General features: G+C 40.5%; 4 protein-coding genes across 7 annotated transcripts in view; 1 reads left to right on the top strand and 3 right to left on the bottom strand.

The window, feature by feature from the left end:
* The window catches only part of LOC106750427 (sodium/potassium-transporting ATPase subunit beta-1-interacting protein), a 13,435-nt gene extending 7,366 nt beyond the window's left edge, over positions 1-6,069 (bottom strand). The window contains exons 1-6 of one of the 4 annotated variants that reach the window (XM_014630765.1): positions 4,095-6,069; positions 2,813-2,950; positions 2,568-2,648; positions 2,219-2,410; positions 2,051-2,111; positions 37-720 (exon numbers count right to left, since the gene is read on the bottom strand). In XM_014630765.1, the coding sequence (XP_014486251.1) occupies positions 37-720; positions 2,051-2,111; positions 2,219-2,410; positions 2,568-2,648; positions 2,813-2,950; positions 4,095-4,148 (1,210 nt within the window). In that variant the 5' untranslated portion in view covers positions 4,149-6,069. Of the gene's footprint in view, positions 1-36; positions 721-1,360; positions 1,395-2,050; positions 2,112-2,218; positions 2,411-2,567; positions 2,649-2,812; positions 2,951-4,094 lie in introns of all 4 variants that reach the window. The other 3 variants (XM_014630764.1, XM_014630763.1, XM_014630762.1) reach the window with 3 other exon arrangements.
* Positions 6,070-6,470: 401 nt separating this feature from the next.
* LOC106750430 lies at positions 6,471-8,377 on the top strand. Its single transcript, XM_014630769.1, has 2 exons — positions 6,471-7,058; positions 7,927-8,377. The coding sequence occupies exons 1-2, from the start codon at positions 6,885-6,887 to the stop codon at positions 8,245-8,247; spliced, it is 495 nt and encodes a 164-aa protein (XP_014486255.1). The 5' UTR covers positions 6,471-6,884; the 3' UTR covers positions 8,248-8,377.
* Positions 8,378-8,701: 324 nt separating this feature from the next.
* Positions 8,702-13,675, bottom strand: LOC106750428 (retinol dehydrogenase 10-B-like). Its single transcript, XM_014630766.1, has 7 exons — positions 13,562-13,675; positions 12,298-12,489; positions 11,350-11,706; positions 10,189-10,306; positions 10,009-10,093; positions 9,777-9,884; positions 8,702-9,235 (listed from the first exon to the last, which is right to left on the bottom strand). Exons 1-7 carry the CDS (start codon positions 13,589-13,591, stop codon positions 9,196-9,198), a joined length of 930 nt encoding a protein of 309 aa, XP_014486252.1. The 5' UTR covers positions 13,592-13,675; the 3' UTR covers positions 8,702-9,195.
* Positions 13,676-18,772: 5,097 nt separating this feature from the next.
* On the bottom strand, positions 18,773-22,376 carry LOC106750429 (short-chain dehydrogenase/reductase family 16C member 6-like). The gene is made up of 7 exons (XM_014630768.1): positions 22,218-22,376; positions 21,975-22,112; positions 21,322-21,516; positions 20,941-21,070; positions 20,747-20,864; positions 19,153-19,278; positions 18,773-18,947 (listed from the first exon to the last, which is right to left on the bottom strand). Exons 1-7 carry the CDS (start codon positions 22,374-22,376, stop codon positions 18,857-18,859), a joined length of 957 nt encoding a protein of 318 aa, XP_014486254.1. The 3' UTR covers positions 18,773-18,856.
* Positions 22,377-23,389: the final 1,013 nt, after the last annotated feature.

Here is a 23,389-nt window from a genome sequence, read left to right as displayed (position 1 = left end):
GGGGGGGGGGGAGGGAGTCTGTCGGTCAGAAGTTACTCGCGTGCAGGGACAAGGGTCGGCTGTCGCGTTTCGACTGGCACGAGCTGTCGTGCTCGCTCGTCGACTGATGCTGCTCGACAGCCAGTCTCGGGTCGGAGTAAAACGACCTCAGGGGCTGATCGCGCACGTGGTCGGCGAAGAGCCTCGGCTTGCCCTGGGCGCCCTTGCCGGCGACCTGCTGCTTCGCCGGCGCGTTCGGGCGCAGCTTGATACGCGCTACCGGACTGTACTTGGCCGCGTGCGGATAGTACAGCCGGTTTTTCTGATATCTCAGCTTAGCCGCGCTGTCCAGCGAGTCGTACTCGTCGTACGACACCGGCGACACCGGCCGCTGCAGGTGGTCCAGCGGATTCGAGTAGTCGGTGGTGTAGTCTACGCCCGGGAAATCGCGACCCGACGAGCGGTTACTGCGATTACTGCGGACCGTGCCGTCGCCGTTCCTCAGCGCGTTAGCCACGCCGCGCGCCGAGCCGCTCAGCAGCTTTTCGCCACCGCCGCCGCGTTTCGGGAAGCTCGACTCGCGACAGGTCGACTGGTGCGAGCTAGTTGTGCCGGTCGGGTAATTGAGGGTGGGATTCTTTTGGGAGTAGGCGGGTGGCGGAAGAGCCGAGTAGCTAACGTACATAGGATGCAACGGCGTGTGGCCCGCCAGCCCAAAGTCATCGCCTCCGACAAAGTCAACTGAAAGATCATTCAAGAATCCATCGCATTAGAGAGATAGAGAGAGAGAGAGTGAGAGGGGGAGGGAGGGGAGGTGTGAGAGATCCGCTCGGACGGCGAGTGGTGAGATAAGTAATCGTGTTGGACGAGCGACCGAATTATTCGCGACTCCGCTCCGCCTTTCTCGTATCTTCCCCCTCGGCGTATCGGAGGAAGAAAGAAAGGAACGTCACGTATCTTCCGATATCCTCGTTCGTCGTACTCGCGATCTAATTGCGCGGCACAGTCTGCTTTTGTCATTATAATCATGTTTGTGTGAGATTCTTTGGAAGGTGCGAGGGCAAAAACTCGTCTTTTGTACCACATCGATACGTACGCAATACCATTCCGTTCCATGCTGGAAGATAAAGAAACGCTACTCGAGGCGGTATTGTGTGGAACAATAGCGATGATAACGATAATATAAATATAACGAGTCACAAACCCCAAGATGCAGAAAGTTTTACACCGATATACACGTTCAAATCTAATGGTACACTCTGCAGCTGCATGACACGTACTAGAAAAACTTATCTCGTCGTGCTAAGATGAACAAATATATATATATATATATATATGTGTGTGTGGCGTGCAACTGGTAAACATGATTAAGCGGACTTACCAAAATGGAGGATCAAATCCACCAATGAAATCAACTGTAACCGATAACCCTCTTTTCAAGCAATAATAAATAATCCCGTGTACTTACATAATTTTTAAGTGAACATTAATGACGACTTGATTCTCTATTCTCTATTACGTGAAGTTAAAAGGATGTGCTCTTACAAGCGGAACGTAAGTTCCTAAACAGTTTCAGTGCGAATTTCGGATATACGCACGCTACTGTGCGATATCGAGAATAAACGTTAATCAAAGCAGACGCGTGATAGAATCAACATGAATCTAGCGATCACAGCTTTCGCTTTTTCCTTGAATTGTTGTTCAACTTGTATAAGAAAAATGATGATTCATTAAATTTTATATTCTCGGTTATCCTATCCGTCTTTTGAATTTTAAGTACTTGATATCACGGCAAAAGAATAATCACGAATATCATAATTTATCACTTTTAAGTTCTTTTAAGTATTTAGAGCGACATTCAGTTCTTAAAGCAATCACATTCCGCTCTCTCGTTCGGTTTCCGTAAAACCGGCGAAATAAACAAGCGAAAATATGGGAGATATCTCTGTCTCTTAAAATCGTCAATACTAAAATGCATCCGAGCTTACGAACAACCCGATGTAATTCGCGACAGAAACCTTAAACCATTAAGCTAATTGGAGAATATAATTGCTAACTCGCGTATACTCACAGCTATCATCTTCCTCGAGGAACACTTTACTCAGACAGATTCCACCGACGATCGCCATAAACTGAAACGTACAGAATGCACTTCGCAACTTTCGAAACCGAAATCAAACATCATACAATCTACCATTATATCAGACGTGTTAGCGGGATGATAAAATGTTTTACTTACACCTAGAACGCATTGTGTCGCGGCGTGTAAAATTTCTATCACTTCGTAGTCCAACACGCAATCGGTCACATTAGTGGGACGTGCGGGTCGAAAAAGTTCCGGTTCCATAACATCGTAAACAGCTTTGCAGCCTGGTCCATTTACGTGCCACCACGAAAAACTGCCGGTACCAAGGTTGAGAATATCGCTATCCTGAAAGATAATATCGCGATATTATATCCAATACGCTTATATAATCTGATATCTCAGATAATGGCTCACGTCGCGCCGCGCGAACGTCAGCGTTATTAGTTCGGAATATCATTTGGATGCGGTAGATCAATATTATATAATCGTACTGCTCACTTACTTTGTCCAGTATTCCTACATTGAGGTAAAAGCATATTATAAATATGTTCCAGCCTAGCCATAATGTGTTCCATACACAATACTGAAACAAAATTAGATTTACTTATTTATAACACGAATTAGTAGAAATTCCCTTTTCTACGCAAATAAAAGAGAATAAGAGAAACAATTATTTGGATATCAACAGAGCCTGAAATGGTTCATTTCCTTTGATATCATTTATGCTTTTCATATCTGCCTACGTACCGATATGATATATCTAGGTCTGTATTGAAAGGCCCCGAAAAATCCTAGGATCACGAAGATAATGTTGAAAAAGTTGACCAGTATCGGAGCCCACATGAACCCCAGGAAGTCGAACACTTGACGCTCTATCGTGGCAATCTACAAATGAAAGAGGAGAGGCAAATTAACCGGCAGAGTGCAGACATGTAATAAACGCCAAACACGGAATGTACATAATATAAAATAATGATCCCTGTGACAACGAGCGTCTCAATTTCCGCTGATTCCTTTCGGCGCGCGTTCTTAATCCGCGGCAATTGCCCTGTGTTCTAAATATTCTCGGTTAATTACCCATTCTGAGTCATAGCACTTGATGACGGCGCTTTGTACATATGTGTGTACATGAAACATTGTTCCATGTTCTTAGTTTCCATCGTTAAATACTTTATTCCGTATATTACTGACAATAATTAAAACGTTATTATAAAAAATCAAATATAAAATTAAATACGATATATTCCAGAAAACAATGTATGAAATATACAAATTTCGTATGCAAGAGTAAGATGTGATAAATACAGCGCAATAGAATAGGCGAATATTTATTACCGCTCACGATATCGTTTTTCGAAAGGTTACCGATTTATTTCCAACATGAATTTTACGAAGCGGATATTTCGTCGCAACACGCACACGTATTAATCGTCCACGAACCGTGAAAAAATCCCATAGTTATCCGCGGATGCTTCGGCGGTGCATTCGAAAAAAAACCCGCATCCTGCTCGCGGCGATTACCTGGCCGCGATCGTAGGCTGAAAAAGCGAGTCGCTCGTTGCGTGTCGCGATGTGTAAAAATTGCACTCGGAGTGCACTAATCCCGACGCCAGCGGCGTCCATCGGGCGACAGCGGAAAATCCGCGTGAGATACGCCAGCCTCGGAAAGTTTCCCCGAGGTAAGACGCGCGTGACTCAGGCCGATCGGGCTGAGATAATCCCTTAACGCGTCACCTTTGTCACCCCGACGAAGCCGTATGCGCGTCTAACGGCGCTTTCGCGCGAATTTCCCGGATTTTCCACCGAAAGTGCGCGGGCGCGATCGGATACATCGTGACTAACGACCGTGTCGCGGAATTTTCTCGAGATGAAAAAAAAAAAAAGAAGAAAAGAATCCAGACGTGGCCAGGATTGGAACGCGCCGTGTGCGTGTACAGGTGCACAGCGCGCTCACGCGCTCGGTGCGGGGTCAACGTGTGTGCGTATCCGCGTGTGTACCGTCGACGGTCCGCAATGCGCATCGCCTCACCAGTTGAAGAACGCATATCGTCAGTAGAAAGTGCCTTCTGCTGCAAATTCCCATGTCATCTGGCCGCGCTCCGCTCACTCACGAGCGATCTCATGCGGGACGATCGGAGCACGCAACAACACGGCCGCGCACCGCATCACACTCGACTACTCGTGCACGTTTCGATGCGCCGCCGCCATCTTCCTCTGACCCCGTAGCGCGCGGACACTTGTTCCTCCCGCCCTTCGACCGCCGCGCGCGACTGGCGTGCTCCGTTCGTCGTCGCCAGGTGAAATCACCCCCACCTTCAGTGCAGTGCGCGCGGGTCGGCGGACGACCAGCTACTGCCGCCAACGCCGCACATGCGGCCGTCCCTGCTACGCCCGCACCTGCGCGCCTGCAACGCCGGCACGTGACCGCGTCACGTGACAGGCGCAATCGTACGAACCAGATAGTATTCCGGGAATGTTTTGGATTCATTCTCGCGAATATTTATTGTTATATTCATAAAAGCTGTTAAAAAACCGTTGTATATTCACGATATGTTCTTAATATGTTCGAGCGACACTATACTATAAATGTTCTGCGAATGTGTATAGGATATTTTACCGAATGTCGTGGGCAGGTGTGTGTGTGTGTGTGTGTATGTAGAGATCTTGGGACTGAGATCAATATTAGTAGTCGTTATTTGAAATTCATCTCGTGTGAGGTTCCCAGATCTGAATTCAGAGTTAGATTTGAGTTTTTCAGATGAACAGTATTTACAGATGTAAAATGTCAGATATATCGTAGAAAAGTTACATGAGCATAATCCCGGGCTGAATCGCAAATCTTTTTCTCTAGCGTGAACTCTGCGTGACTCTGCGTGACAACTAGCGTGAAAAGTGAAAATAGTTTAATTCGGGAGCACTTGAAAACGTTCGTTTTTTACGAGTTCACGTTAGAAGAGGAGATTCATGATCTCGCTTCCCAACTCACAGGCGTGTCCGACTATATCGACGGTTGTATCATGAACCATGATGTTAAAACGTACATCATGTCACGAATTACTATGTTCACGTCGCAGACGTCACATTGTACGAGACCATGCACGCGCAAATCCATAATTTACACCGTGAAAATATTTAGCGGAAACTTAACTTACCGTAATAATGTAAAAATTGCTGTCAACGATTCCAGAATGTTCGGTAACGCGGGGCTCATTAATTTCCGAGGATAAATTTAGCGGACCGGACTTTTAACGTCAACATTGCCGAAGCTGCCGAAAGCTCTTTGCCTCCCGTGGTGCTGGTGGTGCTTTCACTCATGCACATGCGTCCTCGAAGACGGTAAAATCGCACAATTGTTGTTCACACGTTTGACTTACTCGATAGACGAATAATCGACATACGTAAATCTGCAATAGCGAAAACACACACCTATTTACAGTAATATAAATCTGAAAATATCAATGGCAATATAAAACTTTCGATTTTCGATGAGAAAACGTGAAAGGAAGATTTCGATAGAAAAAGTGTGATAGCCCGCACGATTTGCAGAAAATCACGATTGCCGTCGCGTATTACTCGAGAATGAGAAGGAACGCGATCTCGACGAGGCGGAGCGTTTCTTGGATCGCGGGGATTCCAAAATCGTTGACAGTTTTCCAAAGACTCGCACGGCTAAGAGCAATTCTGTATGGCAAATCAACTGGGTCTCCAGCGTGCAAATCTCAAGGCAAACTAGTCGAACGAAGCATATCCGCCGGAAACGTAAAAGCAGACATTCACGAACACCCGACAAAGGTTGTCTACGGAGAATCATGAGCATCTAATTAACACGCTCATTACCACACTAATAGAAAATTATAATTAGTTTCGATGCCAAACATATTTTATACTAGTAGCAACGTGTAAAGTAGTAATGTTTGGGTATTAATTGATTAAAATCTTAGTTAATTAAAATAATCTATTAATTAACAATCGAGATTATTCAGTCTCATATATGTAATCATAAATAATTTAATCGATTAATGATACTAATCGTTAATAAGTGCATTAATTGAAGCAAAGTCAATGATTAACACTTAATCGTTGGATGATTTTAATCAACTGAAATTTTAATCAATTAATACTCAACATTGATGTAATATTATTATCGGTGACGCTATAATAACACTTACTAGAAAAATGGTTCTCTTGACTTTTTGTAGTTAAAAAATTTACCGAAACTAATTATAATTTTTATCAGTGCAATATTTATTTTTTAATGACTCCAAAGTTGGGTATCACCTAAATAAATTTTTATTTATTCGCCTTATTCATTATTCATTATTTACATTATTTCTTATTGGAATATGTTGAATGATTATTCGTATATATATATATATATATATATATGTATATAAAATTTGCTCGAATCTCTGAATGACTCCCTACAGACTATTTTAGATATTTTCTTCTTTTTTCTTACCCTTTCTTTTCTTACCCATTTGTGCAAAGCAAACTTGGGTTGATAATATGGTTGATAATATATAGAAAAAGTTTTTATTGTCATATATGTATGACACTAGTAGCAAATGTGTGAAATTATTATCGCGTTGCGTTCGGCGTTAAATCTGACCATTTGATTGAAATTTTAATTCTTTTCTCTCTCTAATTCTTTTCTAACACGAGAGCCGAACAATTCGCGTTCCCTATGTAAACTTGTAGCGCGACAAATACGATCACTTTATCCCGAAGTTACGATTTCGTCCGGCGCGAATGAAAAATATATCTTGGTCGAGAAGCAGCCGAGAGGCGAGACGGCGCACGGCCGCATTTAGCACCGAACATGCGATCAACGCAATGCATGTGCGACGGATTCTTCGCAGGTACGGCTCTACTAAGGTGCAACGAGGGCACGTTTCGCGTGCGCAAGATATACGGCGATGGTAATTGCATGTTCCGTGCGATCAGCTACATTCTATGGCGAAACGAGGAAGAGCATCGGTCGCTCCGAGCTATGGTCAGTCGGTAATTAATATAAACGGTGTAGTACGCGCGAGCATGTACGAAAAAAAAAAGAGACAAAAAGGAAAAGAAAACGGAAATTGTGACGAGGACGCCTCGTGTTACGTACGAGAGATCTAGAATAAAATCGCGACACGACACCACGTTTGGCAGCTAATACCTGTTTCCACCAACATCGATTAAAGGTTGTTTCTTACTAAGCGTCTAGATGGCGGCAGACATTCTTCAATACTTTTGTATTGGAACATTCATTATATCCGTCAACGTCACCTTAATGCAAAATTGTCAAGGATTATTTTATCGCAGAATCGACGGACGCCATTTAGATAATGGAAAACAATTTCAAACTTTAACCCGAATTTGAACTTTCCTCAAACAAACACTTACAGCTTAGACACAGTGAAATACAGAATGGGGATAAGATGTTTATGATGTCAGATCAAGAAAATGATTCGGGTATAAAATTATTATTATAAAAAATAGGGTATTTCCCGGAAAAAGTTCTCGAAAAGGTTTTGCAAGTGCCATTTAAGAAAACGTAATGTTCGCTTGTTGTAGCGGACGCTCGATATACTTAAAAAAAAAATAGTACGCCACATGGAAACTAGAAAAGCGAAAATGTTCAGCGGGTGAAAATGTGGCGAGCTAGGGTTAATTCTTTGTTCCCTGTTCCTTTCGTCGTGTCTGAGCCCTTGAACACGAGTTAAATCGACGTTGGTAATGGAAACGGGCATAAATCGAATAGATGCCATCGGCAGCGCTTAAGCGTCTTCTCTCACGCGAGCGTCTCGGGACTCGACGGCTTTTTACGCGGTAATTGATTTATACGACGCGGGTAAGAGCCCATGGCCATTGTTTGGCAGGTTGTGCAGCACATTATGGACAATTGGCGCGAGTACGGTTCATTCGTGATGGCCGAGTGGAACATTTCGGACCGGCAGGCGTACTTCGACTACATGGGCCTGGTGGGCACGTTCGCCTGCGAGCTGGAGTGCACAGTGGCCACCAAGCTCCACCGCATGAATCTGTCCATCTATCGCGAGCTCGCGGGCAGATACGAGCTCAAGCTGATCTTCCACAATCGCGTGCACGCGAACTGCGAGACCGCGAGGCTCCTGTTCACCGGATCCTCCGAGAACGGTCATTACGACGTACTGCTGCCCGATTACCAAGCGCTCATATGAGCGGATCGCGTGGTAGGTCGCGTTAGCGATGCACAATGTGTTTAAAAGCAAAGCTACACGGGACAACAATGTTGTTTCGACAAGTATTAGTTTCACCAATAAAATAACATCGCAGCTAATCATGCAGCAACCGTTAACCAATTTTGTTCCCCGATAGCACAAATTGCTAAGAGATGTCTCAAAGACGTCCAAAGGCTTTCGTATTTTTTTTTTTTTAGATTTCTCACAAACATTTTTAAAAAGTCTTTTAGACGTCTGTGCTGATTGGATCGATACAATTGCATTTTTCTCCGTGTCGGATCAAGTGGTTCGGTGAAATTGAAAGATTCGAGTGCAAAAATTCATAGCGATATTAGTGGATTCTTCTCGTTGTATCGTGAATTGAGTGAACACGTGTCGTATTTTACGAAGTATTAACATACGAGGACGTGTACGCACACAGAGAAAGCACACATACGGCATTTGGAATTTATTGGGATCACTAAAGATCACGCGCGGTTTGATCGACAAATAAATAACAATAATTGACTAATTAAGGATCGATAATGAATATCATGCAGATGGGATTTGTAGATGATACAACACAGCTATAAACGTTTGATGGAAGATGGAGAAATGTGCGGACGAGTTGCATTTATCAATCAAAATCCGAGTATTCTCGGTGACAATTTTCCCTTAAAATCGTGACGTTCGCTTTATCAGGTCTATTACATGGATACTTGAGCTATCCGAGTACATCTGCCGATCCTTGCAGCACTCGTGGGAAGGCACTCGTTACTCGAGCTTCGGACAATCGTTGAAGCTTTTTTTGCCGTCCATCTGGAGTGAATTCACCGACATTGAAAACGCGAATTCCCACACTCGTGTCGGCGGTCGACTCTGGAATGCTTCACGCTCCATGAGCAAGAACAGGATTTAAAGGGAATAATCGCATCCCCGCGTGTGAAGCTATTGTGTGATCGCGGTGATTGCACTATAAATCATGAGGCTGAAACACAAGATCGTACGGGGTTAATTAAACATGAAACAATTATGCAGCAACAAAAATTACATACATATATATCTGGCCGCCATGATAAAAATAATTCGGATCAATTTGGATTCAACGACGCGAAAATCCCACAGCACAAAAAAGAATAAAATTTTAATATACATTTTAATACAATATTATATGCAATCGTTCAATATTATGCAATATTAATTCATCGATAACCATAAATTTCGCAATCGCCAATTAAACTTCATACCTTCGCCATTTTGCGCAAAAGAAAAGAACGATCCATCGTCCTTTTTATATAATTAATATAATTAATATAGTTTAATTAATTTCTCATTTTATGGTCTCTCTCTCTCTCTCTCTCCTTCTTCTACTACATTTACATATCGATCACGCAAGCGAATTTATTATTCACTTTGTCGAGTTTGAATTGTCTGATCGTCGAATCCGCAATTTTTGGCGTGACAGATCGCGAGTGCATGCCGACTGCAGCTATCGGTCTCGAACCTCGATCGCGCAGATCTCCCTTTACCTTAGTCGGTACAATATCTTCGAGCTCCAACTGAAATGCACATTGCACTTCCTTCCGACCGCCTGGACAACCTCCTTCGCCACTTGCTGTTCGCTTTCCCCCATCGAACTGCAACGTAACGTGTCAAGTTGACTCGCGAAGTAGCCGCCGGCTCGTCTCCTATTCTATCCCTAATCCCCTCGCGAGGGAAGCCGCGGCTCTTAATTAACGATTACAACCATTCAAAGCTCACCCGTTCTCCATCGTCGGTGACATCGCGAGGAAGGTGAGGCGACTGTCGTGGTTGCTCAAGTTTTGACCTATGTTCTCCATGAGACCTGTGTGCAAATAAACCACGCGCTATCGGTCCACGTTTATTGTTCACACCGTGCGCAACGTTTAACGAGCGGCTTTTACGACGCGGGCTACCCACCGGCGATCGCGGCCCTCGAAGCCAAGTATCTGTTTTGCGTGGACGCAACCGGCATGATTCCGACCACGAACGCTCCCCGCTCACGTCGCAGCATGTACGGCAAAAATGCCAACGTCGTCTGTAATGATAGGGAAATTTATAAAAAGGAAAGAGAAACAAACATTTCAAAGGACAGCGGTTCACGGTCGGCGGAGTTTTTAAAGAAAACAAAATTCAAATATTTGAGAAACCTGTTTCGCAAAGGGTTACGAAATATATTTGTGGTCTTGCCGTATTGAGAAATCCCAATTAAATCGTCAATTAAATCGTGTTAATTACGATTGCCACATTGACACGTTTCGTGTCAATGCCACACGCCGCATTAACGACACGGAAGGAAAGCGAAAAATAAAGCGCAACACTGCGTTCCCACGGCGACGGATGATCGTTGGGGGGAGATGAAAAAGAAGAAAAGACCATAAAACGAGATCAAATTGCCACCTTTCTCCTAATCACTCACGATCATTTAATTAGAGGAAGATTAGTGGGGTTACACATCGCACGTACGCTCACTTATACGTAATTGATTTGACATTTGAAGTCTACGCGATCTGGAGAAATGCTCGGCTTGGCTTCTGGGGTGGTGCCGCGTTCTTCGTGGATTTGTTTCCGACGTTTTGTGAATATTTAAGAGGGGCTGAAACCAGTAATAAGGTTGCTCTCTCTGAGAGTGTGAATTGCAATGTGCAAACGTGAAAACGACAATTCAAGATCATATTGATCTTGAGGTTTGAAGCGTTCCTTCAGGATTCCTACATTCCATACGGGCGAGTTCACAATCAAAACAATTGTTATTGCGATATTATTTCTCGCAAGAAAAGGAACAATAGGACGTAAACAGAAAGGTGAGGTCATCGGTGACATAAATATATGATTATCTGCATTCTGTTTGATTAAAACCAGAAAAATATACCAAAAATTGATATAGAATAAGAAGTAAGTATATATTTTTCAAAAATATAATAATAATAGTAAATGAACGTTTTGCTATATAGATCATGTAGATCAATTTCTAATTCTTTCGTAACTTTTTCATTATTATAAGTTATAGTCCATATATCGCTCTCCTTAATATTGCGGAGCAGGACAATACGAGGACCCGACGGGTCGGCTGATATTTACCCAATAGTGGCTCATGAGAGTCCTAGTGGCCGTATCGGGAATATCCTGATTAGGCTGGCCGGCGCAGGTCACTAGGACGTCGACACCGCCGACCTCGTCCTCGACCTTCTTCGCGATCTTGCGGAGGGCGTTGTAGTCTAAGAGGTCGCACTCGTACGCCGTTATTGTCGATTCCGCATCCCGCGACGCGCTCTCCCTGTTATGCTCGATCTCCCGCGCTCGGCGGTATTGCGATCGCAGCTTTGTAGTTATCTCCTCGAGCGATCGCAGGTCGTCATCCATGCAGATCACGGAACATCCGCTCTCCGCGAATTCCTCGGCGAGAGACCCGCCGAGAGTCGAGGAGGCACCGGCTATCTGCGGCACATGGCGCGCGTTTGCGCGTTAAGGAAATTTCCCTCGCCCTTGAATCGCGACTTCAATGTTAACCTGTCGAGACTGTATAAGATGTTTGACTCACGCTTCAGTCTAAATATGGAAGCGATGAGTCAGACTATATAAATTTAGATTATGGATACTATAAAATTCACTTCTTTATCAGCATTAAATCAACGAAAATTTGGAAATTGATGTTCAACTGTCATCATTTTTCAGTTCCACGAATAACGACAATTAATGCTGCAATTTGCTGATGTTCGGCAAGTAAATATAGTCTCAATGGGTTAAATTCATTAAAAAATGTTGGTAGATCTGGGCGATCGCGTGGAATTCGCGGGCGCGAAACTTTAAATTGGACACCCGCTTACACGTTACGTGAAAATAAATTCTCTTTTCTTTTAATTCAGCTTTCTCTTTAATCGATATTTTACTTCTCGTTTTCTTTTATTTATTTCATCGCTTCTTACGCGCGCTTCGGAATGTATATTCAATTTAAAGATTTCGAAATATGTAAGGACATGTTTCGTTAAGATTCAACGTGAGCGAAGATATAACGAACAGCACACTTACTAAAACTACATCACCGGTTAAGTCCCTCGGAGGTTTCGGCAAAAATGACTTAATTGCATTGAGGAGAGCTAAGAAAGCAGATACGGCAATGCCAATTAAAAATTCAGCACTGAAGAAAAACCAGAGACTGGTCAAGGAAACCATTCTCGGGTTCACGATGATTTCTTCTTCTTTATTTGGTAGCAACATCCGCTGCAAAACAATATAAATTGATCACTTCTGATGTGGTGCCTGAATTCGATAAAAAAATTATTAAAAAAGTATAGTACAAAAATAATACACGCGAGTGCGATCATTTATTATCTTACTGATATATATCATGATATATCTTACTGATATGTATCATGATGACTGAGATACATCATGACAAAATGATCCGTCGATTCAGTGTACGCAAAATTTTCCCGTTTGATCGACTAATAGTAAAGCCGTGCCGAAAGCCCCGCGCAGAATTAATGCGTACCAAACTTGAGAAAATTCTGAGTGTCGTAACAAGCTATGGCCGAACGAAGTCGTAAAGTCGGACGCGTTCAGTTTCCTTTTTTCTCTTTGTTTGAATAACGCAAAACGATCGGCTGACTTGGAACCCCCGGTCGGTCGTAATCGACATCGTCGAGGAGAACAAATAATAACATTGGTTACATAAGCTACAGCTTAGCTAGGTCGACGCCGTAGCTTTGCAGCCGATTGTCACAGGCCGGAAACTTACGATCGTCGCCTCACCGTCGCATTTGCAGTTTGCTAACCGCACGATGTTGTCTCTTACCGCGCTGAGTTGCTTAGTTACGCACTGAAAAACGAGTTTGGTCGGATCTGCCGGACGATGGACGACCAAACGCGTTTTGCTTGAAGGAAACGAAATTTCTAGCTGTCGCGTCGTGAGTGCGTCTTTTAATTAAACTTTTTCAAAGTCAGAGAATTTATTGGCTTATCTCGTTTTGAAGGTGAGATTGATTGATTGTTAATGAGAAATTGTAATCCAGCTTTGATCAAACTCATTTCTTAGTTACGTTACGGCAATCACGCGAACATTTCTCATGAAAAGTGTTTCGAGGAACTATTTCGTTCTCGCATTGATAACCCGATAGTAACCCGTTATGTTGGCGAAGAATTTTCTGCGGAACGCGGAGAGAAATCTTGCTCGAGAACGTACGGTTCGGTGCACCCGATTTTTGATAGCGACGTTACATAATAGCCGCACACATGATCGATCGAGGTGAAGTTGAGCTCGTGGATTTGTGCTAAACAAGTCAGATGTAATTACCTTGCCTCTGGTCAAAAACGTCTCTTGCATTTCCTTTCCGTCTCGTTCATGAAAGAAGTTCTTTCGGGTGAGGAAAAGAAAGAGAGAGAGAAACCGTCGCGTATAACCGGTAGTCTATTTCGAAAAGCGCAAAGGTATAATAATCACGCGCGACTTAACGGCCCTCTCGCAAATACAAACGTGCCAATTAGTGTCGCGTTTAGTCGTTCGTTTTCGTCATTATTTCACACATTTTGTTATTTTTCCCAATGAATAGAGCAAGAATACCGAGAGCACGACCGACAGCTCGCGACGCTCCATAAACATCAGACAACTTCGTCAAACGTAGGGTAGCGTAACAATGAAAAAAATAAGCGTCTGATAACAATGAAATATGAATACACAATAATACGCGCGATATTCGCAACGTGAAAGCTGTTTTTCCGATTGCACAATACGTGCGTTCTTCAAGCGCAACACTTTCCATCGGCAAAAACTAGTTACGTTTAGCTGACTTGCGCTTATAATGCAATAAGCAAGTCGCGGGTTGTGCACGCACGTGCTGCGGATGCTCCCGTGATGTAATTAATTAATTTGTACGAGAGAAATTTTTTTCAGAAGAAGCCACTATCTGCCTGTGAATAAGGTTAGCGTAATTGAAGAAAGATCACCGCGTCTGGCACAGGCATAGAATTGTGGCGATGAATTGAAGAAATCCGATCCTTTGCAATAGCCACTAGAGATGGGCGATACAACTTGAATGAATCGCGATACGTTGTATCGATACGTATGGGGAATGAAAATATCGATGTACAAAATGTATTGAACATTTTATATCGATATGATTAATATCGATATTTGAGTTGGATAAGAACATTGGATTAAAAGCAGGATTGGCGAAGTTACCTTTGATTAATAATGTCATTAGTAAGTCGTTATTGAAGAAGTAATTAATAACGGTAATGGCGTTGCAAGTAATGCGTTACTTCCCAACCCTGATTAAAAGTACCTATACTATATACTATACTATAATATACTATATATTATATATATACATTATATGAATGTAATTATGCGAATGACATATATTTATAACAATATTTAAATAATTACACCAATATTATTTTCTAAGTAAAAAATACGCACTTTAAATGAAACTTTTTTATTTGTAAAATTAATTATATTATTTTATACGTCATGAGACGTGTAATAATAATTTACGATTACTCTGTAAATGCCAATGTCGGGTCGCGCTTCATCCTGAAGAGGTTAACGAAATATTTAACATGAAACATCAAAAACAAATCTATGAAAGATGAGACGCTAATTTGAAATGCCAAATAATTCGAAATTGAGATCTTTGAACCTCTCCATCTAAGAAGGAAGCATTACCGCCATAGAACGACTGCTTCAAACCCACATATAATTTCTGTTGGGTAAATTTTTCTCCTACTGTTAACTATTAACTTTTAACAGTTGTCAATGCACAAAATCTCGTAGTTAATTTCCCTTGATTTAACGTCATAAAGATGCAGCAGTCAACTGAATCATCTTGAACCTTGAATCCGTTCTGAGATCGCAAAGAATAAACTCAGTTAATCTTATATCGTTATATAATATACACACATACATATACAGATATATTGAATATACATATCGAAGTTGACGTTAATTTAAACGTTATATTTGAAAAAATCACATCGAAAAATCGAAGAAGAATAAAAAATACTAATGTAAAAGCAATTTTCTAACCGCATTGATCATCATGTCTTCTTTTTTGTAATAGTTTTATTCGTTATAAGCTGGCAACTGATTCAGTCAGTGAACGTGCATAATTTAGCTGTTGTATATGTATACGTATATGTATTTAATAATGGCAATACATGTAAAATGTGTGGAACCGTTTCATGTAATGTAGTGGAAAATGCCGTGCTTTTCGAAACCAGTTCAATTACGTCATCCCGATATTATGTAGAATTATTTGCAAGAGTTACGTGAAATTTCGCCGTGCGCACCGTTCACAAATATACATAAAGATAATTCAAAACAAAATTGCTGAATTTTATAGGTCGGCATTTTTTCGCGACTATTTCACCGCTTTCGGAGAAAATAAACTGACTTTACACGAAATCCAGATCTTAAGGAATGAGAAACTGCGGGAAATGAGAACGATATATTCGTCATCAAAGATAAAGTACTTTTTTCGTTGATAAGACCGAGACGAAATTACGTTGTATGCGATAATGTCGTGACATATATGTTGAGACGTCTTCGAAAGAAATAATTATTAATTAAGGAAAATATAGATAAATAGAAATACTTCATATAAATATTAATTAAGAAGAATATAGATAAATAGAATGCGAGGTGTCGTCAAGTCAAGGCAAGTCAAATTTCAATAAACGTGAATTGANTATATATATATATATATATATATATATATATATATTATATCGATATATATATATATATATATCAGTTGTTAATATGCATAAAATGTATATATATTAACATATCTATAATATATGTGTAATATTTATTAACATATGTGTGCAACCTACCTATATGTTTAAAAAGAATTTTCAAAATTCACTTCGTACTATTCACACGATGAACCCGCCTGTAGCGCGGTGTCGTATATTACAGTTGGTCGGGAGACACGCGCGTAAAGCGAGAAACGTTACTGTGGAGAACTCGTAGATCACTGGATCGCGTTGAATCAACTGATTCCTTGACAGTTCCGCGGGCGGTAAGAGTACGCGTGGGAGCAACAATTCACTAGGATCGCAAGTACGTAGCAACGATCAGAACGCTGGAATCGCTTGAACTTGACTGAACGCTGCTCTGCAGAAACCTGCTGGCGATAGCCGAGGTATCCGTAGACACACAAGGCCGTCGTCTTCCTTACTGTCGTTATCTTCCTCTCCTTCTATGCAGTCCGACGTCCATGCGAATCTGCGTGGGGCGGTTTTTTCCTTAAATAGTGCTGGCTGTGATGTCAAACTGGAAAAATAAAAGAAAAAAAATAATAAAAAAGACTTCTTGAAAAACATTCCAAAAGCAACAGTTCGATGATTTGCATGAATAAATGCATGAATAAATGAATAGCAATATTGTGTTTAGAGATGTTGCAGTATAAAATGAGTTTTTTTTTAAAGTTTAAGAATTTTAATAGTTGCTTTATAAATAGTTGCTTAATAAATATAACCTACACAGTAAGAAATTTTATGTTAAATTTAATACATTTCACATGTCCCAAAAGGTCTATTCAAATTTTTGTATTAATGTAATACTAGGTGAGTATGTTGGAAAATAACACGAACATTGTGTCCAAAATTAACACAAAATTAATACATTAATTGATATTGAAGTATAACATTTGTTATTTTAACATTTACACGTGTTAAATATCAATACAACGCGAAATGTTGAGGTAACATACATAATATGTTAAATTAACACATGGGTATGTTAAAAATTTAACACAAAATTTAAACACAAGTAATATGTTTTTTATGTAATTATTGACGCCACTAGAAAACGATTTAAAAGTTGAGATATTTACAAAGATAATAAAACTTTTAAACGATGACTTTTTGAAATTCAGTCTCGATCGTTCCGATCGCATCGCGTATTTCTGCAAATTGCTTCTAAGTGTTTCAGCATTATTCATGTGCAATTCCACGTTTTTGTTATATAATAAAGTTGCGATTGTCACCTTGTAAGTGCTTACTTTGTAACCGCGAATGCATTATAACTATTAATAGAAATGTTCGCTCGTGCCCGCTCTGGTCTCGAAACGCATTCTACATAGACCTCAATTCATAATTAATTTATCCTTATATTGGCACATAAAAGAAAATCCAGATAATATTTATAATGATATCCAGCGCGTTTCCTTGCAGCGGCATAATGCTAAGAAATGATTTACCGTCACTTAGATTTCAAGTTAGCATTCAATCGGCAAATGTAAAAAACAATTCCGACAAATCGTTTCTTATCCGCGAAATACCGCGAAAAATCGCGATAGATCTTACAATGCAGCATTGCTGCATACAATCCTTTGCCAATTCCTTCGTTATCTAAGAATGTTCTATTAATTCCAACGACTGATACATTATTTTCCGTTAGAGAAAGTAATAAAATCGCTGATATTTTTCATCGATAAATCATGATATATTATTTTACAAAATTATACAACATGTTAACAAAATACATTTTTCGCAAACGTAGACGCAAGTCTTGCAATACATATTCCTAAGTCTCCAAGTCACATATCTCAATGTTGGAAAATGACGTAGAACATTTGCAGCATCATCCGGTGTACGCCTTCAAGAGCAATATAAAGGCAAAAAAACAACCTGCTTTAACTGCACAGTTCTTTAAGCCGGTTTCCACTACCAAGCAAGTCAAGGCCAACCTTTGAATCGCGCATACCATGGCGAAAATAACCGTTGCATCCGCTATTGCACGCCAAATCTCAATACGTTCGACTCAAAAATAAGCAAGTAACTATAAGTAACTATAGTAAGTATTTAGTGAAATAGGACAGGTTTTCAATTTTGAAATTTACTATAAAATGTAAACGTTTTACGCTGAAAATAGACGGAATATACTAAAACCTCAGACTAATGACCTCTCACAAGCTGATAAATATTTATTATAATTATATATCAAAGTGCCAAATTAAGATGGCGGCGTATTAATTTATAATAGTTCGTCAAAATAACATATATGTATATGCTACTAGTGCAATTTGTTTTATTTCTATCATTATTTTGCCACATTGAATCTCGCTGAACTCTAATGTCTGCGTGATACATCGCTAGAAATAAATTTGTCGAACTTGGCACACCTATTTCCTCCTCTGCAATGACTGTCTTGTATCTTGAGGAATTAAACTAAAAATCCGTTCTATTCGCAATTCATGACAAACTGCTATATAATAAATAGAAAATAAAAAAAAAAGATAATTTCGATAAAGTTTGAAGGAATGAGACACTGTCTTAAAGGTATAAATTAGCCATTCTGCTAAGGCTCTTATTTTTGCGCAAAATTCATTCAAACAGCTCCTTTCCCTCTCAACCTTCCCAATAAAAGTATCTCTTCCGAGAAAAATGTATATATAGAGAAGAATATTAATGCGAAATATCTTTTCTGCTGCGAATAAAATGACCTTTATTAAAATAACATATCACATCTTATTATTTCAGCTATTTACATATATTTACGTGTATACGATTCACATTTTATATCTCCACTTGGATGTTTTTCGGGCCTCGTATAATCAATCTCATCGAATTGCTAAAATCTGAATTATAAATTCACTACGTTCCGTTCAGCCTGTTTTCGATTAACGTTTGCCAAGAAGTCCAGTATTAGACGCATCACGTTCTCTGGAACAATCCTGAGTAAATAATAAGCGAGATTATGACGAATCTCTGTCGTCATGATCGCCTGACGTAACTTTCGCTCGAGATAATTATCGTCGGCGGATCGTCTCGCAAAAGCGCGGCCAAGTCCATTGTTCGACCGTTGCGAAAGATAACAAGCTTATTAAGTAATTTCGTCGCAAGGTACAGTGCACGACTTTCCACACGTGCTGCACGTACCTGTTGATCGCATTCAACGAGAGGAGGCATCGTGGTATCGTGTGCTCCGTGTAATTTCTCCGTATCGCCTTGATCACTTCCCGGGCGGCATACTCGGCCGTCACCGCACCGAAGATATAAGGAAATCTGTAATCACAGTTCTAGTCGGCGATCCATGAATTCACGGGTTCGGGGTTATCGCCAATTGCCCCCTCCCAATCACCGTCATTGTGCGACCGTTTGAGACAGTTTCGCGTTGCGTTATCTCTCACACGTTATTGATGATCGTTACGATTGCGGTTTATTACAGTCATTAAATTAGCCCAAGCGTGAACTCGAGAATTTTCGTCGAGCTAATGTCTCGTCGTATCATGCAACTCCTATCCGGAAGCGGAGAATTTTATAGCGAAAATCGACATAGAATTTTATAACCGCGCAATATATTGACGTTGTGTCTTCATTTACGGCTTTCCCATTTCGCACGTGCTATTTATGCTTTCGGAAGTGAAGTTCATTAAAAAAATTATTAAGTTCCTTAGTAATCTATACTGACAATCTATTCCTACAGAACATGATAAAATTCAGTTTAATAGTTTAATTTAAAAGTAAACGATTTAAAAGAATTTAGATGATGAAGAAGGTCATATTTATAAGAAATTAACAAATGTATACATACGAAAGAATTATTTAAGAATTTATGTGAAGGTAATATTCTCTCCACGTGTGAACACGCGAATTATTTCGTGAGTGATAAAATGGACGTAATGCAAAGCCGTCAAGAGGGGCATTGATCGGGACAGAACGCCAAAAATTGGAATCTAATAGTTTCGAGCGCGTGCAAACGTGGAGAAATCATCGGATACGGTTGAATTATTAAGCAAGTGCGCGATTTTTATTTTTACCATCGCTTTACGAGCCATACTTTCCTACTGGTTACGTGTCAAATAATCGCACTTGGCCACACTTGCGTCATATTAAACCGGATAGAGCCACGCTCGGCTTACAAACCCGATGTTCGCGTGCAAATTACCACATCTAACACCACACAATATCGACATGAAAACGGTAGTTGCGATATACGCTCGTTACGAGGATACCCCGAAGTAATTAGTCGCGCGAGCGTAATAACCGAGATATAATGAGATTGTAGCGAAGCTCGTGCGTTTTCGGCGTAACTTCTTTTAAAATGCTTTGTTTATCATCACTCGGATATGTGAAAATGAATCAGAAAATGGCGTAGGACCTTAGGGGCTTATATAGATTTCTTTGGATTTAATATACGTATTTGTTTGACTTGGATTTGTTTAATAGAAATAACATAAATATGTTGTTTGAAGTAAAAATATTTATCGTTTGAGAAACCAAACAATTTTGTTTATTAAATCAAACATTCATTTGTTTGTTTCGTTCCAAAAATATTTGTTTTAATTAATTAAAGAAATTGTATTAAATTCAAAAAAATGTTTTTCCTTGGTTTTCTCAATGAAATATAAAGGAACACTTCATCAATGTAGCTTCGAGAATTAATTCTCCCGGTGTAAAATACTACATGTTCCTTTTTTTAATATAATACGAGTAACTTAATATTTTTTCTATTTATGTCAATATGTTTCACCTGTATTTAGGGTCCCTCGCTAATCCCGTGTCGATATAAAATGGATAGATCGTCGTGAAATGAATGTTGGGTTTTCTCTCGTTGAGGCGAATTTCTTCGTGAAGGGCCTCCATAAGACCTCGAAGGAAAGTTGAACTTTTCATGGAAAATGTATATTGCGGGGGAGCGAATTATTGCGTGTCGATGAAAAATACCTCTCACGGCGAACTTCGACGAACAATACGCCACCTTATGTGATACGCCGTAAATACCGCACATACTACTCATCGCCACTATGTGCCCGCTTCCTCTTTGCAGCATCGTTGGCAGAAATGCTTCTATCGTCTATTTCAAATGAAAACCGTGAACTATACTTCTTTCCTATTTTAACAACATTCATGAATTTCGTAATAATAAGATATAATATGATGCGACAAATGTGATATAATAACACGTTATTAATTTTAATAGAAAAGTACATATTATAAAGAGAGAGTTTACCGTTGGTAAAAAAAATGTTAATCTATTGCAATGTATTGCTAATTTATTGCAATGTAACAGTGCAACAATCTAGTTACTTTCCCTTTCAAGCATACCCAGAAATTTGAGAACACGTTGACGTTAAATGTCTTTTCCACATCGTCCGCGTCGCAACTTAAAAATGGATTATGATATAACACAGCTGCGTTATTAATGAGTATCGTCACATCTGGCACATCGAGTTTTCTCATCAATCTCACCGTCTCTCGCACTTCCAATCTCTTTGAGACATCGACCACAAAACCGTAAACCTAAGAACATTTACAGCTTATGTCATGCCTTTCTCTCTCTCTCTCTCTCTCCCTCTCTCTCTCAGTCTCTCTATAAAAGTGTTCGCAACCTTTTCACAAAGAAATGACCTTTCTTTTAAAATTGGGATTAGGATCGGTATTAAATCAACTACCAACATGGTGTAACATTTTAGTTATATAACATGAATTATTAAGCTTCTAAACAGTTTATTGAATTGAGCTATAAAAATCGTTTATTTTTGGCCTTTAAATCTATTGCTTTCGTACGCGTGTGGGAAATGTTTTCAATCATTCCAGAATATACATTCGTCATTATTGATAATTAGCGAGCTAGCTGCCGACTAGTAAACATCAATTCTCTCCAGAAACTATTTTTTCTAAATGAATATAAGTATTTCTTGATATTATCGGATAATATCAAGCATAATTATAACTCGACTCAATTAACATGTGTTTACTTCTCCGCCGTTTTTCGACACAGCTCTCATGGTTGATCGGTTGTTCTCAACATCGACGTCCCAACAAACAACTATGCAACCCAACGAGGATAACTGGATAGCTAACTCACGGCCAACACCGTGACCCGCGCCGGTGATCTAATTTCGACGTTTGTGAAACATTAGCCCTCGCGTATCCGCGTGTACTCTCGGTAATTCGGAAATGTCAGGCCGTTTTGTTTCGCCGAGAGGCGGAGAACTTACGAGAACGGTTTCTCCGAGTAAACGTTTCATGGAACGCGGCACGATCATTCTGAAAGTCGCGATTATCATCGCCAAGCTTATCTTCACCGACAAGAGAGGCAGTTCCACAAACAATCTTGATAATTTGATATCTCTGAAGATACGTTGAATATTCCTCATCTCTCTCGTGAATGTCAGCGGAGGCGCGTCTTAACTCGTCAAATGCACGCGAATCCGACAATAAGCGGGATCCACCGCAAGGATAAGATCCCTGTCACTTTTAACAGCTCGGCGTTTTCTCGAGCCTCCGAATCCTCTCGCGGACTATCTAAACGTGACGCCCGTAACTTCGCGTAATCCCAACCGTAATTCACGCGGCATCGACCGTCTTATAATTTCCACGCCGTTAATCAAACACTTTACCGTTGAACCGTGCAATAAAAGAAGAAAAGCGGTCTCCGGCGATAAAGAGTGTCTTAATAGCAACGATCTTTCGGGCCACTCTAGAAAGTACGCAGAATATGAACGTTCCCGATCGCGCGAGAATGAAAACGGGGAAGCGGAGGGATCGGAGGAAAGGAGGGAAAAAAATTCGCATGTAAATCTGACGAACGCACCGCGATTTAATGATGCAATCCCCTGGGCCGCTATGCGCGCGCGGATCACTTTCCTTTCTGCGGCGAAACTTTGTCAATGGCTGCTCCGCTCGAAATCCCCTTCGGGCTGTCAAACGCGATTTCATATCGAATCGACCGATGATATCTCGTAGTCATGGTACCGGCGATATCGATCTTATTTTTCTGTGCGTTCACGTAAAGGTAGCTGTGCAGCGAACACGCGAACTATAAATGAACTCTCGCTGGTACAGTTTGGAAAATGTGTACAGAAGACTCCATTACTGTCCCATACTCTGGGCAGTAAAAATATTCAAATTCTCCTATCGGATACCGGATGCGTTCCGAAATTCAAGAAAAAAATGTTGTAATTTTGTTTTCGTTACCGACCATACATTCCATAAATCGAGAATTCATGATCAGGTTGAAATACGTATAAGATTGAAAATCGCACAAGTAACTCTGTTTATAACGGTTGGGTTATTATTTTGCAAAATGTTACATGGTTCGAGACTTTTCTATTCAGTTTTATCCGTTCCGTCCGTTACACCACGAATACCACCCGATATACGTGTGAGG

This window comes from Dinoponera quadriceps, unplaced genomic scaffold, assembly GCF_001313825.1.
Source record: "Dinoponera quadriceps isolate SergipeBrazil2010 unplaced genomic scaffold, ASM131382v1 scaffold5784, whole genome shotgun sequence".
Lineage (NCBI taxonomy): Eukaryota > Metazoa > Arthropoda > Insecta > Hymenoptera > Formicidae > Dinoponera > Dinoponera quadriceps.
The sequence above is the reverse complement of the archived record's forward strand: the minus strand, read 5'-3'. Positions and strand labels throughout refer to the sequence as shown.

Excerpts from the sequence above, each read along its gene's own strand:
- LOC106750430 (XM_014630769.1), top strand. The coding sequence starts at position 6,885 with ATGCGATCAACGCAATGCATGTGCGACGGATTCTTCGCAGGTACGGCT. Across the intron at positions 7,059-7,926 it reads ATCGGTCGCTCCGAGCTATG|GTTGTGCAGCACATTATGGA; the intron begins GTCAGTCGGTAA and ends ATTGTTTGGCAG.
- LOC106750428 (XM_014630766.1), bottom strand. The coding sequence starts at position 13,591 with ATGCAAGAGACGTTTTTGACCAGAGGCAAG. Across the intron at positions 11,707-12,297 it reads TAACCGGTGATGTAGTTTTA|ATAGCCGGTGCCTCCTCGAC; the intron begins GTAAGTGTGCTG and ends CATGTGCCGCAG. Across the intron at positions 10,307-11,349 it reads CTCTCATGAGCCACTATTGG|ACGACGTTGGCATTTTTGCC; the intron begins GTAAATATCAGC and ends CTATCATTACAG.
- LOC106750429 (XM_014630768.1), bottom strand. The coding sequence starts at position 22,376 with ATGAGGAATATTCAACGTATCTTCAGAGATATCAAATTATCAAGATTG. Across the intron at positions 22,113-22,217 it reads TACTCGGAGAAACCGTTCTC|ATCACCGGCGCGGGTCACGG; the intron begins GTAAGTTCTCCG and ends CGTCGAAATTAG. Across the intron at positions 18,948-19,152 it reads TCGTTGAATGCGATCAACAG|GATTGTTCCAGAGAACGTGA; the intron begins GTACGTGCAGCA and ends TTATTTACTCAG.